Below are 14,555 nucleotides of genomic sequence, written 5' to 3'. Positions count from 1 at the left end.
ATCAATACCATTCAGTGCCAGCAAATTTTCCCGCAAACATTTAAATGCCAGCATGCCGTAAATGCTTCAGCACTTCTCAAACAAGTAATCCCTGGTGGATGGAAGGGGCATCTTCAACAGTAGAATAAAGACAATTTTAATAAGGTTTTAATGCTTCTAATTTTTCAGATATTCAGGGATAAAATGAATATCATAGATTAATATACTACTTATACACTTTCAAAAAGTTTACTTTTCATTATGAGTGTCTCATTCTTGAAAGACACAAGTTTGTAAAGGAGTAAAAGAAAACATTTTTCTAATATAACTCTACCTGCTCTAATTATTGTGCACAGTTCTGGTAGGATTTATTTGATGCAAAGTAATAACTGTTTTATATTGAACTCTAAAATTACCTCACCAAATAACCTTGAAATGTCAGCAAACTGAATAATTGATAATGAACTACCATGTGAAAGGTTCCTCAATAAACCACAGGATTATGACTGTTCAAAATTGGGATTCACACTCCAGCTACAAAAAGAGCGATATTCAACCATAAACTATGATCTGTTTTAATTTTTTATGACTACTCCACCTGAAACTTGTGCATGCATTCTAGCAATTCAATAAAAATTGCCATTGTTTAAAATGAGCTGAATGTTTCGGTCAGCTAAGGCTTTTTCAGTTTGGGCTTTTTCAATGCAAGATTAGATTCAGAGGAAATTTTGACAATAACAGTGAAGGGTGTCGGCTTTATTTAAGCCTATAACAGTGGAGCTGCAACATGTACTAACATAACCTTGAAAAAAGCATAATTGATTCATATCTGTGAATAAATAATATGTTATTTTATTTATATCTGTTTTGTCTATGTTTATGAGTTGATATGTGTTCTGAATTATTTTGAGTTGCTTGAGATGTTGCTTAATATGTGAATTAAGGGAAGACTGGTAAGTGGTATATATGTGCTTGTACCTGTGTACTTGCAGGATTCAACGTGGTCAACCACAAACTACACATCTCCACTTTGGCTGAGATGGACATTTCTGAGACTGCCTTCTCTTGGTTTGGTACATCAGTGGGGATCCACACATTTCGTCACATTTTTGAAGACAATGGTCTGCATTACTTTGAAGATGTGTCTTTCCTTTACAGCATTTCACTTTTTTTACTTTCACAAAAATACCAGATGAGCTGGGGTGTTTGAAGTGGGGCAGGAAAACAGTCACAGGTAAAAGCACTCCATTGTGTGAGAAGCCCAACTCACTGAAGCCCAGCTCATCGCATAATATTTTGAGAAGCACAGCTCAAAATATTATGCGAGGTTGCTGATACAAGATGGCTGTTCACCAAGGTCTATGGCTATTGTACATCTTGGAGAAAAGATATCATCCATTGCCAGCGGATTCTTTATGGTTGGCGGATATCCCTGATCTGGAGCAGGATTTTGACCGTGTGATGGCTTGGGCCACTGTAATGCAGTTGTTCAGAAACCCTGACCACCAACAGATCCATCTCAATTTCATCCACAAGACATACTGCGTATGACTCTGCAGAAGCTTCATCGTATGAAGTTACACCATCAAAATGTACACTGTGTCCTTGTGTTGCTCCAGGCTCACAGGTGGTCTATGCCTGAACCATACTGCATTTGCTTTTGGTGTACACAACCACATCCACTGACATTTACAGTATGTTACTGTCACACGCCAGCGTGACACCCCTGGGATTAGCTAACGCAGCCCTGGTGCGTGTGTTCTCTCCACCAATCGGCGCAGCCAAGACCAACAAGCCTCTCTGGCGGCCCGAATGCTACACACCTCCAACCCGAGAATGCAGCTGAAGGCTAATTCGGCATACGCCGAGACCGCTCCCTCCCGGGGTTCGGCACCAAAATGTCACATGTCAAGCGTGACACCCGGAGAGGGAAATGCGGCAGTGCTGGGGAACACCATTGTCTCTTGCACGGAGAGAGAGAGCGCACCCACACAAATATGAAATCAAATATACGACCCTCTTCACCCTTCCCCCTCACGGGTTCCGGGTGAAAACAATAAACTAAACCAACAAGCTAAAATAACAAAGACAAAAGAAAGTAAAACAGCGTGACCACTTTCCCGTGCGCCGCCCATAGCTGACCCGCCTTCCCGGCCAGGTCCAGCTCCTCCAGCATCCCAGCTGAGGATTACTTTCTTTTTCTTTCTTGAACAAAACTCCAAAAATAAAACGAAACGAAAATCATGCGGTGTGAGCTCCCGGTCTCAAACTGTCCCAAACTGTGGAGAGCAGCACTCTCCGGTGGACCGAATGCCCGTTACATTTTCATATGCAGCACGCATGTAGTTGGCATGAGGTCTGCCCTGCCTTCAGCAGCCTTGACTAACAGCTGTTAAATAGTGATATAAATAGCACGCTGATCTGGATAATTAAAACACATTGAGAGATGAAAGAGTCCCACTGAGTAACACCAGATGAACTGGGGTTTTTGAAGCAGAGCAGGAAACAGACACAAGTAAAAACATTCCATAGTGTGACAAGCCCAGCTCATTGGTATTGCTTTTTGGAAAAACAGGACATGCATTCTGCAGCATTACAGACGTCCTTAGCTCAGAATAACAACTTGAGGTATTTTGTGTCTTTTTTATTTTGGTTTCAATGACCAGTAAACAGGTGTGGATCTGTAAATATAATGAAGTTCCATTATTTTCCAGAGGCAAAGCACCGCGGTAGCTCGACTGAATGGCATTCTTAGCTAAACTCTGTTGTTGCTAATCCTTACTAATTCAGTATTGTAACCTAAACATAATGGCACACTTATTTCACACTTAAAAAAACAAGACAAAAGAAGTTACACTGTTTGAAAAGATATTGTATTAGAAGCTAATGCACGTACAGAAAAAAGTCAAAGAGTTTACATTAAAAATTAGTCTTAAGTAAACATCTTAAGAAAGTAAACAGGAAAAAATGACTATGTTGTTTAAAAAAAACAAAAAAAAAAACAAGTCTGAAGTAGTGTGGACTGAGGGAATGACAGAAAGTAACCTGGGGTCAAGAATGGCCAGGCTTATTGAGTTTTGAATATAACAGAAATATCTGCATTCTCTGACCGTGCCATTTAAATAGTTATATTTAAAACTATTCAGAACAGGTTTCAAAGAAATTCCTGTTTTAATGACAACAACAGCAACAAATAAATAAAATGTTCCCATAATTTTTTCCAGGAATGGAAAATCCCTCTTTTCCTTTATCTTTAACTCACAAAAATTGTGCATTTGGCTAACCACAGAATTGTTTTTTCACATTTCTTATTCACATTTAATAAACAAATGAGTGGAAACATTCATCCATTAACATCCATTAAAATGTCTACACAGGTTATACATTCAAGTCCAGTGACTACGTTTAAAAAGAAATCTGCAATGTTAGAGATAATTCAATGCTTAGTAAACAGGTAAAAAGCTGCAAATCTCGCATTTTTTCTGGAAAGACAAAGATATGGAACCCATGTTTGATGTAATTGCTTTACTGGGTTCAGATTAACACTGCAATTTGGTGGCTACATATAACACCATAGCGTATCAGGAGGGAAAAAAAACACTGCAAGTGAGGCTGCTCCCACATTGCACAAAAGCCCAAACACCTTTGCCAAAACAATACTTGCCACCCGCCACAATTGAGTAATAGTTCATGTACAGTATTCATGTTTTATTATTTGTTGTGGACCTTTATTTCATATGTATTAAACTGAGAGAAATATTGAGGATGTCTTATTCTGAAAAATGTGTCTATGGACCTTGAGTCTTTAATGTCTTTAGTCCAACGAGCTAAAGACCCTTATGAGGGGAAATAATATGCGCCTTCCAGAAATCATATATTGAAACAGTTTTGCATAGAAGAAAGAATTTCAATCAAACAGGTTTTTCCTCCCAACCAATGTCTATGACTATGTATAGTATTTTAAAACATGAAAGAGGAACAGTACTGTTGACAACATATCAATACTTAATAAGACATCTTCATCTGCACCTTCATGGTAACCCACCAAGAGGAGATGAGACATTCTTTAAACCAAGAGTGTCAAACTCATCTACACATTTATGTTAACCCACTAAAAGGAGATGAGGCATTCTTTAGACCAAGGGTGTCAAACTCCAGCCCTGGAGTGCTGCAGTACCTACAGGTATTTATGGTTTTCTTTCAAACAGCAGCCAGTTAATGCCTTGAGAACAAGGTGTGCATATCTGTTCAGCAATTAAAACCTTAAATGAATCACCGATGCTGAAAAACACCAAAGACGCTTTGGCCCTCCAGGACTGGATTTTGACACTCATGTTTTTGACTGTTGTACACTGAAATTCAACTCATATGAACATTTCACATTCTGCATAGTTGTCTTCCAAATTTTAATTGTTTCCCTTCCTGGTTTTCAGACATCAGCAACAGACATAGAGGTGACAGGGGCAGCAGCCAGGCTCCTCAATTTAGCATCTGAAAGGAAACATTGAGAAAGATAATTTGTTTTCGTTGACAACACACAAGGGACTGACGTCTCAGTATACCAGAACTTCGGCTTGGCAACAGGTAAACTCTAGCTTATATGTAGGCCACATCAGTGTTGCCAACTATTTTCTATGAAAAGTAGCTAAGGCCTCCTCTAAAAGTCGCTAGATGACGTCATATGTTAATTTGCATATGTATGACGTCACCAAGTATTCATTTGCATATAAAAAAACGTATGTTACACAATGGAGGGAGATTTTCTGAAAAGATGTAAGCCAGTGGGGATCAGTGATTGGTCGTTGGGCACACTGAAACGCGCACGCACAGTTCATTCATATTTCAGTCTTGCTGCTGGTCAGTCGACCAAACCTGGCTCTCGGAGAGAGCCACACACTCTCTCTCCACAGACCGCAACAGTCATGTGAGCTAGAAAGCCACAGAGAGCACAGGGAATACTGCAGAACAATGTTGGCAACTCTCTTTCAAGGAAAGTACCTAATGTTTAGTTAAAAAGTCGCTAGATTTGACGCTAGGCTCTTTTTTGAAATAAAGTCCCTAAAGGGGTCTGAAAAGTCGCCAAATCTAGTGACAAAGTCGCTAAGTTGGCAACACTAGGTCACATACATGTACCGTGCCTAACAAAATGAACCAAGATGCGGGATAAACAGCCTGGTACCATGAAACACTAACAAGCCCGGTAGATGTTCCAGCATTATTAGTATAATACAGACTCAGAGTGAAGCATGTACAGTGTTTTTTTTAAATTTTTTAACATTTTCAATTGAGTATTTCTCAAATCAAAGCACAAACTCCTGTACAAGCAGCATATGGAATGCCTTATAAGGGCTTTGTATTGGCTATGAATGGGAAAACCAAAAAATAAAATAAAATAAAAATAAATAAATAAAAAATAAAATGTCAACATACTACATGCATTAAACAGTAAAATCACATCCATTCTTCAGCTGTACAGAAATACAGACAGGGCAATTATTCCACACTCCCACATTCACCTCCATTCAAAAAAGTTGGAATTACACCCAAGTCAAAGCACCACATACCTTTTCTTTTGCATTTAGTGAAGCACATGCTGAAGGTATAGTCGATGAACTGTAATAGGAAAAGAAAATTTTAATGAACCTGCTGTTGGTAATAAATATAAATAAACAAACCACTAGTACTTATGAAGCACGTCAAGAGTATCATTACATTTTTGAAATATTGCTCATAAAATAATAATGGTAGCATGCTACGTACACCAATTGGAGATGTGAATAGCAGTGCAGCCATTTTGTGAAAAAGAGGATCAACTTCTTTTCAAATAAAATGGAAAGGTTTCTCAATCTAAAGCTCTGCCAATAAGGCACGAGTGTTGCCAATGCAGTTTAAATATTTACAACGCACTTTCTGCCAAGAGATGGATTTTCTCTTTTGGTCTTCAGGTTTTTAGTGTGTGTGTGTGTGTGTGTGTGTGTGTGTGTGCGTGCGGGTGTATGTGTGCGCGTGCATGCATATGTGTGCAATAGGGGTTGAAGCTTATTAAAGTGTACCTGACCCAAAAGAAGTTACATATTTTTCACACTTTAATTTGTTCAGCTTCTAGCTCTAGTCAACTATATGAGGCATATTGTAAGTGTTAGTACAACAAAACAAAACACCAAAAAGCACACACTCCTCTTTATTTAGTTTTTGTTTTCACAGTTGTGATAAAAGCGCTGGGCCCAAAGTCAATTTGGTGGAGGGTAATTCCTGTCAAAATATCAAGGAACTCAACAACACTCCCCAGTTTTATCTCTTGAAATCAGTGTAATCCCCCTTAAAGGTTTTATTTAAAGTAAGATAAATTAATTTGCCACAGGAATTATATTATTCTTATGGAAAATTAATTAATCTTACGTTAAATAAATAGACTTTTAGTCATTATGTGAATAAATGAGAATGAAACTTTAAACTGGGGATTTAAGGAAATCTATCAGAAGCATTAAATCCCCTGTTTAACGTTTCTTTCTCATTTATTCACATCAGCTAAAGAAATGACTTTGACATTAACACATCCATCTCATGTTATGATAGGGCAGTAAAAATCACGGAATGGAAAGCTACTACTGCTATCCTTTCACTTCAATATTTTTTGTTGAAAGGTGAAGTCTGAAATCTAGTCTTCCAACATTGTCAATATCTGAAGAGTAAAAATATTGATCTTTCACATATTTCAATATGGGATTTTTTCCAATCCTGATAAATACAGATACACATACATTCTGTTCATAAATTATTTGAACATGCCTATGTCTATGAGTCTATGTCTAAACTGAAGTTTTCCCATGTTTATAGAAATCACTGTGACACCATAATGGCTACTTAGCAAGCCTAAAGTGCCTAACAGTTCAGCACTCAGAACCTCCGCATGCAACGGCTAGGCAGCCAGCATTTCTGGTTCACTGAGGGTTGCCGAATATGTTGATCTTGACTGCCTACTTTTAGTCAGGCCAGGAGGAGACTCAGTCCTGCAGAAAATTATTTTACTGCTGTTGAATTAGACGTAATACTACTGTTTGACCAAAGCCATGGAGTTAACAGGACTGAAAATGAGGTAGGCCCAGAGACTCTGGGATTCTTTAGTTGGCAGATGCAGCATGCGACGGCCTTGGCAGAAACTTCTCCTCAGCTAAGTAACTGGCTGTGTGCTTGAATGAGATTATAGCATTTGGCAAGGGTTCACATTGCCTGCCCAAAACACCCACTCCCCCTCCCCCATCAATTCTCTTCCTTCACAGGTGACATTACAACTTCTGTTGCAATGTTCCACCTGCTAGTGAATTGCAAGGTTGGGTGGACTCCTGATATCACACACATACAACTTGTCCAAAGAGCACTACTCTAAAGTTGAAAAAGGCTCATTTATCTATGCAAGGCAACTTGTGTCTTTTTTTCTCCCACTTTGTTTTCTTAGAAACCTAAGGGGTTTCAACACGTCCTCTTTGAACTCCACCATGTATCATCAAAGCGTAGAATTCACTGCTGAGGCCACTTTTGGACACAGCTACTGCCAAACACTGCTGTCATTGGATTAAGTCTCCCATATTAAATGGAAAGTGAACTCTAATTAAATGATTTAAAAAAAAATATTTTTGTGCACAGACAGTAATCACAGTAATATTTTTTATTTTTTAACGCATATAAAATTACTGTAAATGGAAATACACAGGCTCCTCTCTGTAGTGAAGTTCTTAAATGGACCAAGCATTGAAAAGGCAGTAACATAGATAGTTACATTGACAGCTGTGGTTTTCCAAGGGTTCATCATTTCAATGTAGAATTTAAAACCAAGTGGGGAAAATGAAATTAAATTTTTAACTTAGGTCTGACAAAATATATGATAGCATGGATAGTTGCAAGTAAAATATAAAGCTGCTTGAGTTATAAAACAAAGCACTGAAAAAAAAATCAGTAGAGCTGCACCACCAGATGACCTTTCAGTGATAATTAATCAGTTAATTCAGCCGCATGCTGTGAACTAAGGTTGCTGTTATTCACTGGCACGTTTCACCCCCCATATATTATAAGGCAATGTGCAAGACTAGTGGCTGAAGTGGAGTGACTGTTGACTTAGAAGATTCAGGATCCAACTCAGCATTCTATACCTTTGATTTCAGGTTTAAACTTTACAAGTTATGCATACAGTATATACAGTATATACAATTTATAGATGATTACATGGCTTAGGTTATTACATGTTGTTTATGGTAGTTTCAGTATGAAGCGATACAAATCAGAGATGAACAGGGAATGAAAAGTAATGAAAAAGGAAATACACATCCATTTAATAGCACAAATAAAACAAAAACAAAAGTATCTACTCATGTACAACAAAACATGTGTATCACACATTTATAGGTGCATTAATTAACAGCACCAGAAGCAGTTAAGTAGAGCAGAGTTAGTCAGAAGCCACCTAACCATCGCCAATATATGTTGTCTTCACTTTCAAGTTTACTAACATTTACACACAAAATTTTAGTTTTGAATGACCCCCATTTCCAAAGTGTTCCAAATCTCTCTAAGGTTCTACCATATATATTATATATTACTAATATAAATTAGGCATACATAACCTCAGTGTTACTGTTCCTTTCCTTGGAATGTAACCTGCCATAAGTATGAAGACCCATCCTCCAATAAGTACTCTTACGGGAAAATAATTCTGCTTAAATAATTTTGTGTAAAGTAGCATAGCTCATGAATTTTAAAAAGGACCACTATATACAGTGCCCTCCAAAAGTTATGGGTATGGTAGAGTGTAATCTGTTATTTTTGCTATATACTTGAGAAATTTGGACTTGAGATCAAAAGATGAATATGAGACATAAGTACAGATAATCAGGTTTTATTTTATGGTATTTACATGGGTAAATATTTTACCATTTTACAGAAACCGCTGTTTTATGTTGAGTTCCTCAATTTTCAGCTGCACAGAATTCAGTTAACGGATGGTTGACAGGTGTTAACTGTTGCCCAGGTGTTTCCTTTGGTATGGACTGTTCACACATAAAAGAGCAGTGAGTGTCTCATGGTTTTAGCCTTTGTTTTTATCAGTAGAGAGTACATTAGGAGTCAGAGGCATACACCACCATAAACTCAGTCACCTGAGTTAAATGCAACCGAGCATGTACTTCACTTGCTGAAGAGAAGATTGAACACACAACCCCCCCAAAACAAAGATCAACTGAAACCGGCTGTGGTGAAGGCCTGAAAAAGGCATTTTCAAAGATCTGAAATGCTTGGTGTCAATGAGTCGTAGACTTGATGCAGTTATCGCATTTAAGAACAATCCAAATATCAGAAACTTTACCAGTTTTATTTACTTTTAAGTTCATCCATTAACTTAAATTTGCACAGCTGAAAATGGAGCTCAACACAAAAACTGTTGCTTCTGCAAAACATGTACACATACAAATACCATGAAATAACACAAAATAAAAGCTGATTGCCAGTACTCATATTCATTTTGTCTCAATGCCTTAAGTATATAAAGTCCCATGACAAAGTATTTTCCGCCTTCTTGATTTCCTCTATCATTGCTTGTTTGTCACACGGAATTATTTCAGATCTTTAGACAAAACATCATATTAGACAAAAGGAACCTAACCTAAACACAAACCACATAAAAAAAATATTATTTAAAGAAAAAAGTTATCAAACACCCATGTGAAAAAAGTAATTGCCCTCTTAAACTTAATAACTGGTCACAACACCTTTATCAGCAATAACTGTAACCAACCACTTCCTATAATTTCATATCAGTCTTTCAAATGGCTGTGGAGGAATTTTAGCCCACTATTCTTTGCAGAACTGCTTTAATTCGGACAAATTTGTAGGTTTTTGAGCACAAACTGTTCATTTCAGGTCCTGCCACAGCATCTCTATGGGGTTTAAGTGAGGAGTTTGTCTAGTTTGGTTTCTTTTCAGCCATTTAGAAGTGGACTTGCTTTTCTGTTGTGGATCATTTTCTTGCTGTATAACCCAATTACGCTTCAGCTTCAGCTCACAGACAGATAATCGGGAATTCCCCTTAAGAATTTTCTGGTACAGAGCAGAATTCATGGTTCCTTCAATAATGGAGGCAGCAAAGCATCCTCACACACACTTTCACCACCCTGTTTGACTGTTGGCATGATGTTCTTACTGTATTACTGTAACTTTACACCAAACATAATGGGACCCATATCATCCCAAAAGTTCCACTTTTGACTCACCTGTACATATAACATTATCCCAAAAGGCTTGGGAATCTCCCAAGTGTTTTTTTTTTTTTGCAAATGTGAAGAGCATTGATGCTTCTCTTGATCAGCAGTAGTTTCCACCTTGCTACTCTCCCATTACTTCCTGGATGAGTTGTCGCTGCACCCAGAAATTTTGGTAAGCCGGCCACTCCTGGGAAGATTCACTACTGTTCCAAGAGTGGTTTATTTGGAGATAATGCCACTCACTGTGGTTCAGGGGAGTCCTGGAGCCTGAGCAATGACTTTGCAACCCTTTCCAGACTAATATATTTCAACAACTTTCTTCTCATTTCTTCTTTAATTTCCTTTGATCATGGTATAGTGTGCTTGTAGAAACTTTGTGGTGACTACTTCATTCTGGCTGTGTTCAATCAGCTGAATCTAATTATCAATTACATTTTATTAAATGGTTGACTGAGGGGGCAATTACATTTCCACAATTATGATATGGGTGTTTTTCATTACATAATTTTTTTTTTTTTTTTTTAAATGTCTTCTGTTCACTCAATTTTCCTTTGTATAATATTACACTTTATCTAAAGATCTGAAACCATTCAGTGTGACAAATATGCGATAATAGAGGAAATCAGGAAAGGGCAAATACTTTTTCATGGCACTGTAGCAAAAATTACAAATTTCTCTCTACGGTACTATACTTTTGGAGGGCACGGTACATGCCTTCACTATATTAAATTCCTGAACATGCAGTGTCACCTGTTAACAATAACACATAATTACTTCACTGATGTAAAATTCACTGCATCTCTCATCTATTTTAAAACCACTCTGTAGTGAACGTGGCATGAAACGTGTCTTCTCCTGACCTTCAATTTGCTTTGGCAGGAGTCCAAGTTCATGAAAGCTGTAATCATGTTCCATTTTTCCCTGAACACTGATGAGGTACAGACTGAACAAAAATAACAGCTAAGTAGCTAAGTCCTCATTAACTAATGTATAAAAGAAAATTCTGTGAGCCTTATTGTCCTTAAGAGGTATTCACAGACATCTAAGGATCCATCACAGAGCAACAGTAGTAGTAGTGGCCTCAAGTTAGAGACATGTGCACCGCTTCGCAAGGACAGGGGGAAACTATTTTTATCGCTTACTTGAATGGCCAATGGCCAATGCCATTCAAGAGATCTCAGATTGTGCTGGTCCACACCTGGACTGCTTTCAAGGAAATCATTTGTAACTGACAAGACAGGCGATCCCCTACAGGTAGGCCTCCCTGTTCGATGGGTCGCCTGGCGTCAGCTCGGAAACCAATTTACAAACAAAAAATATACGCAGCCCACCTGCTGCAAGGCACTCTGAACCCTGTTCCAGTTTCTGCTTTTCATTTTCAGCAGCAATGATTTAAATTCACTCTGTGTTACAATGTCACAAATGGCAAAAACTGATTACTCCCTCTAACTGCATCTTACGGCCATCGGTTTAGTGCTGGGTCAGCATTTGGTTTTGCAACTCTTCATATTTGCCCATCCCTATGATTTTTGTGTCGATCAGGGTTCCAAAAAGAGAAAGCATCTCTTACCTTCCGATTTACCTTGAAGCGTTCTCGAAAAACTTGGCTTTGGAAGCGACACTGAGGACACAGAAAACATGAAAGCCGTTCAGACCATAGGTGATACACATAGAGGTTTATTGCCAGCCAAACTCTGTAGTAATAGCTTTTGGGCCTATAATAACACATTACATAGCTTCAGACAAAGTATAGGTTACCTAAGATTTAATTGCTCACCTCAGAGTTTAGTTTGTCCAGTTGACTCCCCCAGCATGAGGGAGGAAATTTAATGAAGTGACAGTAAATTTAGAATAAAACTTTCTGCAGAGCACTCTTTGTTCAGGGGGAAATGCACTTGATGTTCCCCCCATAATCTGCAGAAAGACAGTTCTGGCAGGACAGATACAATCTGTGTGTATCTGGAGCTGACTGAAAGGTAATATGAGTTTCCTTACTGTAGAGTAGTTTAGATAGAAGAACTGTTCTTTGACTGTGGCCATTACCCTCATCTTATTTGCTTTCTTATGTGGCTCATCCAACACAAGATTTCTTTTTCTTGTTTTAGAAGAAACAGTAAGAAACAATGATAAGAGCAATCTCATCCATTCTTATAATTTATTATTTTCTGAAAAGAAGACTTCTGAGGTAATTAATATGGCAGCAATAAGCTATTTAAAATCTTTTGAAATATCCTACACCTTTCATAAAAATGTTATGTTTTCTCATGCTTCCTGTCCACCGAACCCAAAGAGAAAAAAATCCATGCTTTGGTAGTTTTGGCCAGGCCGTGGCGAGTCAAATTTCCCTGGGACAGTGTGAGCTAACATGCTGCTTGTTCAGTAAAATGATACACATTAGAAGCTGTGAAAACAGCAAAGCCTTCAACAACAAAGCTTGAGAATTACTGTCCTTAGAGTGTGGCCGTATTACATGAATACCTGACCTCAAAGGAAGCAAGGTCAACCACTCACTTCAATCACAAATGGATGAGATGTTGACAATGGGTAAATGCAACATGCTGCAGTGGACAGAGCTGGACAGGGTACTCCAGGTAAAATTAACCTGAGAAAAAAGTAAACTCCTGGAAAAGCCCCAAAACAAAAACATTCTCTAGAGATTTTTTTTACATTTATTTTAGCATTTAACACTTATCCAGAGAAACTTACAAAACCTACATTCTTTTACATACAATCCATTTATACAGCTGGATATGTATTGAAGCAATTCAGATTAGTACTCAAGGCTACAATAACTACCCACCTGGGAATCAAAATGAGAACCTTAGAGTAGCAAGCCCAGTTCCCTGAGGTCTCATTCATGTCTATGGTAGTGAGCTTGTTGACCATTTCTTGTTGACTCCGTCAAGGGGGCAAATGAGCAAGTACCAATGGCCAGAGTATCAAATTTGGTGTTCTGGTAGAGGATTTGGTAGCAATGAGGCATGTATCCATATTCATTTACCTAGTATTTGTTCCATTTTTTGATTTAGTAATTAAATGTCATATTGACTTATTTTGCCATATATGGCATTATGATTTAAAAAAAAAAAAATCATTTTGGATTGCAATGTCTACTTCGAAGTGTTTCAAATATGTATAATTGACTAGCTCATCTCTGTCTCTGTCTCTCTCACATTCTTTATCCCTTACAATCACACACTGACAAACGTACCCGAAAGATTCACCTTGACTCAAGGATTCTCTGCCTATCTCTGCAGGAGAGACAAAGTACTATTAATGGACCTCTTCTGATTCCCTTGGCCTAGTCAGCTCCCAGGAGGCTAAATCACAGAACAAGTCCAGACAGGAAGTAATAGATATTCCAACAAGCTATTTCCATTAGCTCACGCTGCGGTACTTGATTTTAAAGTGATCAAGTGTACATTAAATGGATTGGAAATATTTCAAGGCACAAATCATGAAGTCTATACCTGTCAGAAGAAAAAATTTTATCCATAATTGAAACACAAGTACTTTCATGCCCAGTTGATACTAACTCAATGTTCAGACAAAAGCATCTCCATTCTAAAACAAAAAGAACAGATAGTTGACTAAACCAAGCTAGACAGGCTACATCTCCTCGTGCAGCCTCCAAAATTTATCACGGTGCAAATCATTTTGAAATCATGGCAGCATTGTCAAATGATATTGTAAACCGAACAGAGCATTCAGAGCTGGAACCAGATGACTAAAACTAAACTCTTGCCAAGGAGCATTATTTACTGTTTGTCCAGTTGTGATTTTAATCAGAGCAAATGGGGTCTGGCTGGAAGGGTTTTTTTACTAGGGGTTTACTCACTATGAAGCCGGGGTGGTCTCCTCCACACTGGCTGCATTCATGGGTTTGATGGCCACTGGAGACCGGGTTGGGGGATCAGGGGGTCTCATTGGCGGCCTGCAGATGGTGTGCTTCTCCGATGAGGACTTTCTGATCACACCCTCACTCTCTCCTGCAGAACATGAAATCACGGACTCAACAGGGAACTAATAAAAGTTGCAGAGACCCTAACTGACTGATTGTGCTGGAAAGTCTAAAAACCAAACTGGAAGAAATCTTTTAATGTGTTACAAAACACATCTCGCATTGGCACTTTCATAAATGTATTTTTAAATTGTCATAATTGCTCATTTAAAGTGGATTTGATAACTCGGGTACTGCATGACTATGATTTGTATTTAAGGTTAAATATGTTAAAATTTTCTATAGCAGCTCTAGCTGAAAGCATAACAAGGTAATTGTTGTTAAGAGATTATTTGAATGAAGTGGCAAATCATAATGGACTTCAT

At 38.1% G+C, this 14,555-nt stretch overlaps 1 protein-coding gene across 1 annotated transcript in view; it reads right to left on the bottom strand.

Annotated features, from left to right (window-relative positions):
* Positions 1–2,833: 2,833 nt before the first annotated feature.
* Positions 2,834–14,555, bottom strand: part of ophn1 (oligophrenin 1) — a 52,338-nt gene continuing 40,616 nt past the window's right edge. Inside the window, exons 21-24 of the mRNA XM_035433283.1 lie at positions 14,068–14,218; positions 11,800–11,850; positions 5,544–5,592; positions 2,834–4,470 (exon numbers count right to left, since the gene is read on the bottom strand). Of these exons, the coding sequence (XP_035289174.1) occupies positions 11,808–11,850; positions 14,068–14,218 (194 nt within the window). The 3' untranslated portion in view covers positions 2,834–4,470; positions 5,544–5,592; positions 11,800–11,807. The remainder of the gene's footprint in view (positions 4,471–5,543; positions 5,593–11,799; positions 11,851–14,067; positions 14,219–14,555) is intronic.

Source organism: Anguilla anguilla, chromosome 9 (assembly GCF_013347855.1).
Source record: "Anguilla anguilla isolate fAngAng1 chromosome 9, fAngAng1.pri, whole genome shotgun sequence".
Taxonomy (NCBI): Eukaryota; Metazoa; Chordata; class Actinopteri; order Anguilliformes; family Anguillidae; genus Anguilla; species Anguilla anguilla.
The sequence above is the reverse complement of the archived record's forward strand: the minus strand, read 5'-3'. Positions and strand labels throughout refer to the sequence as shown.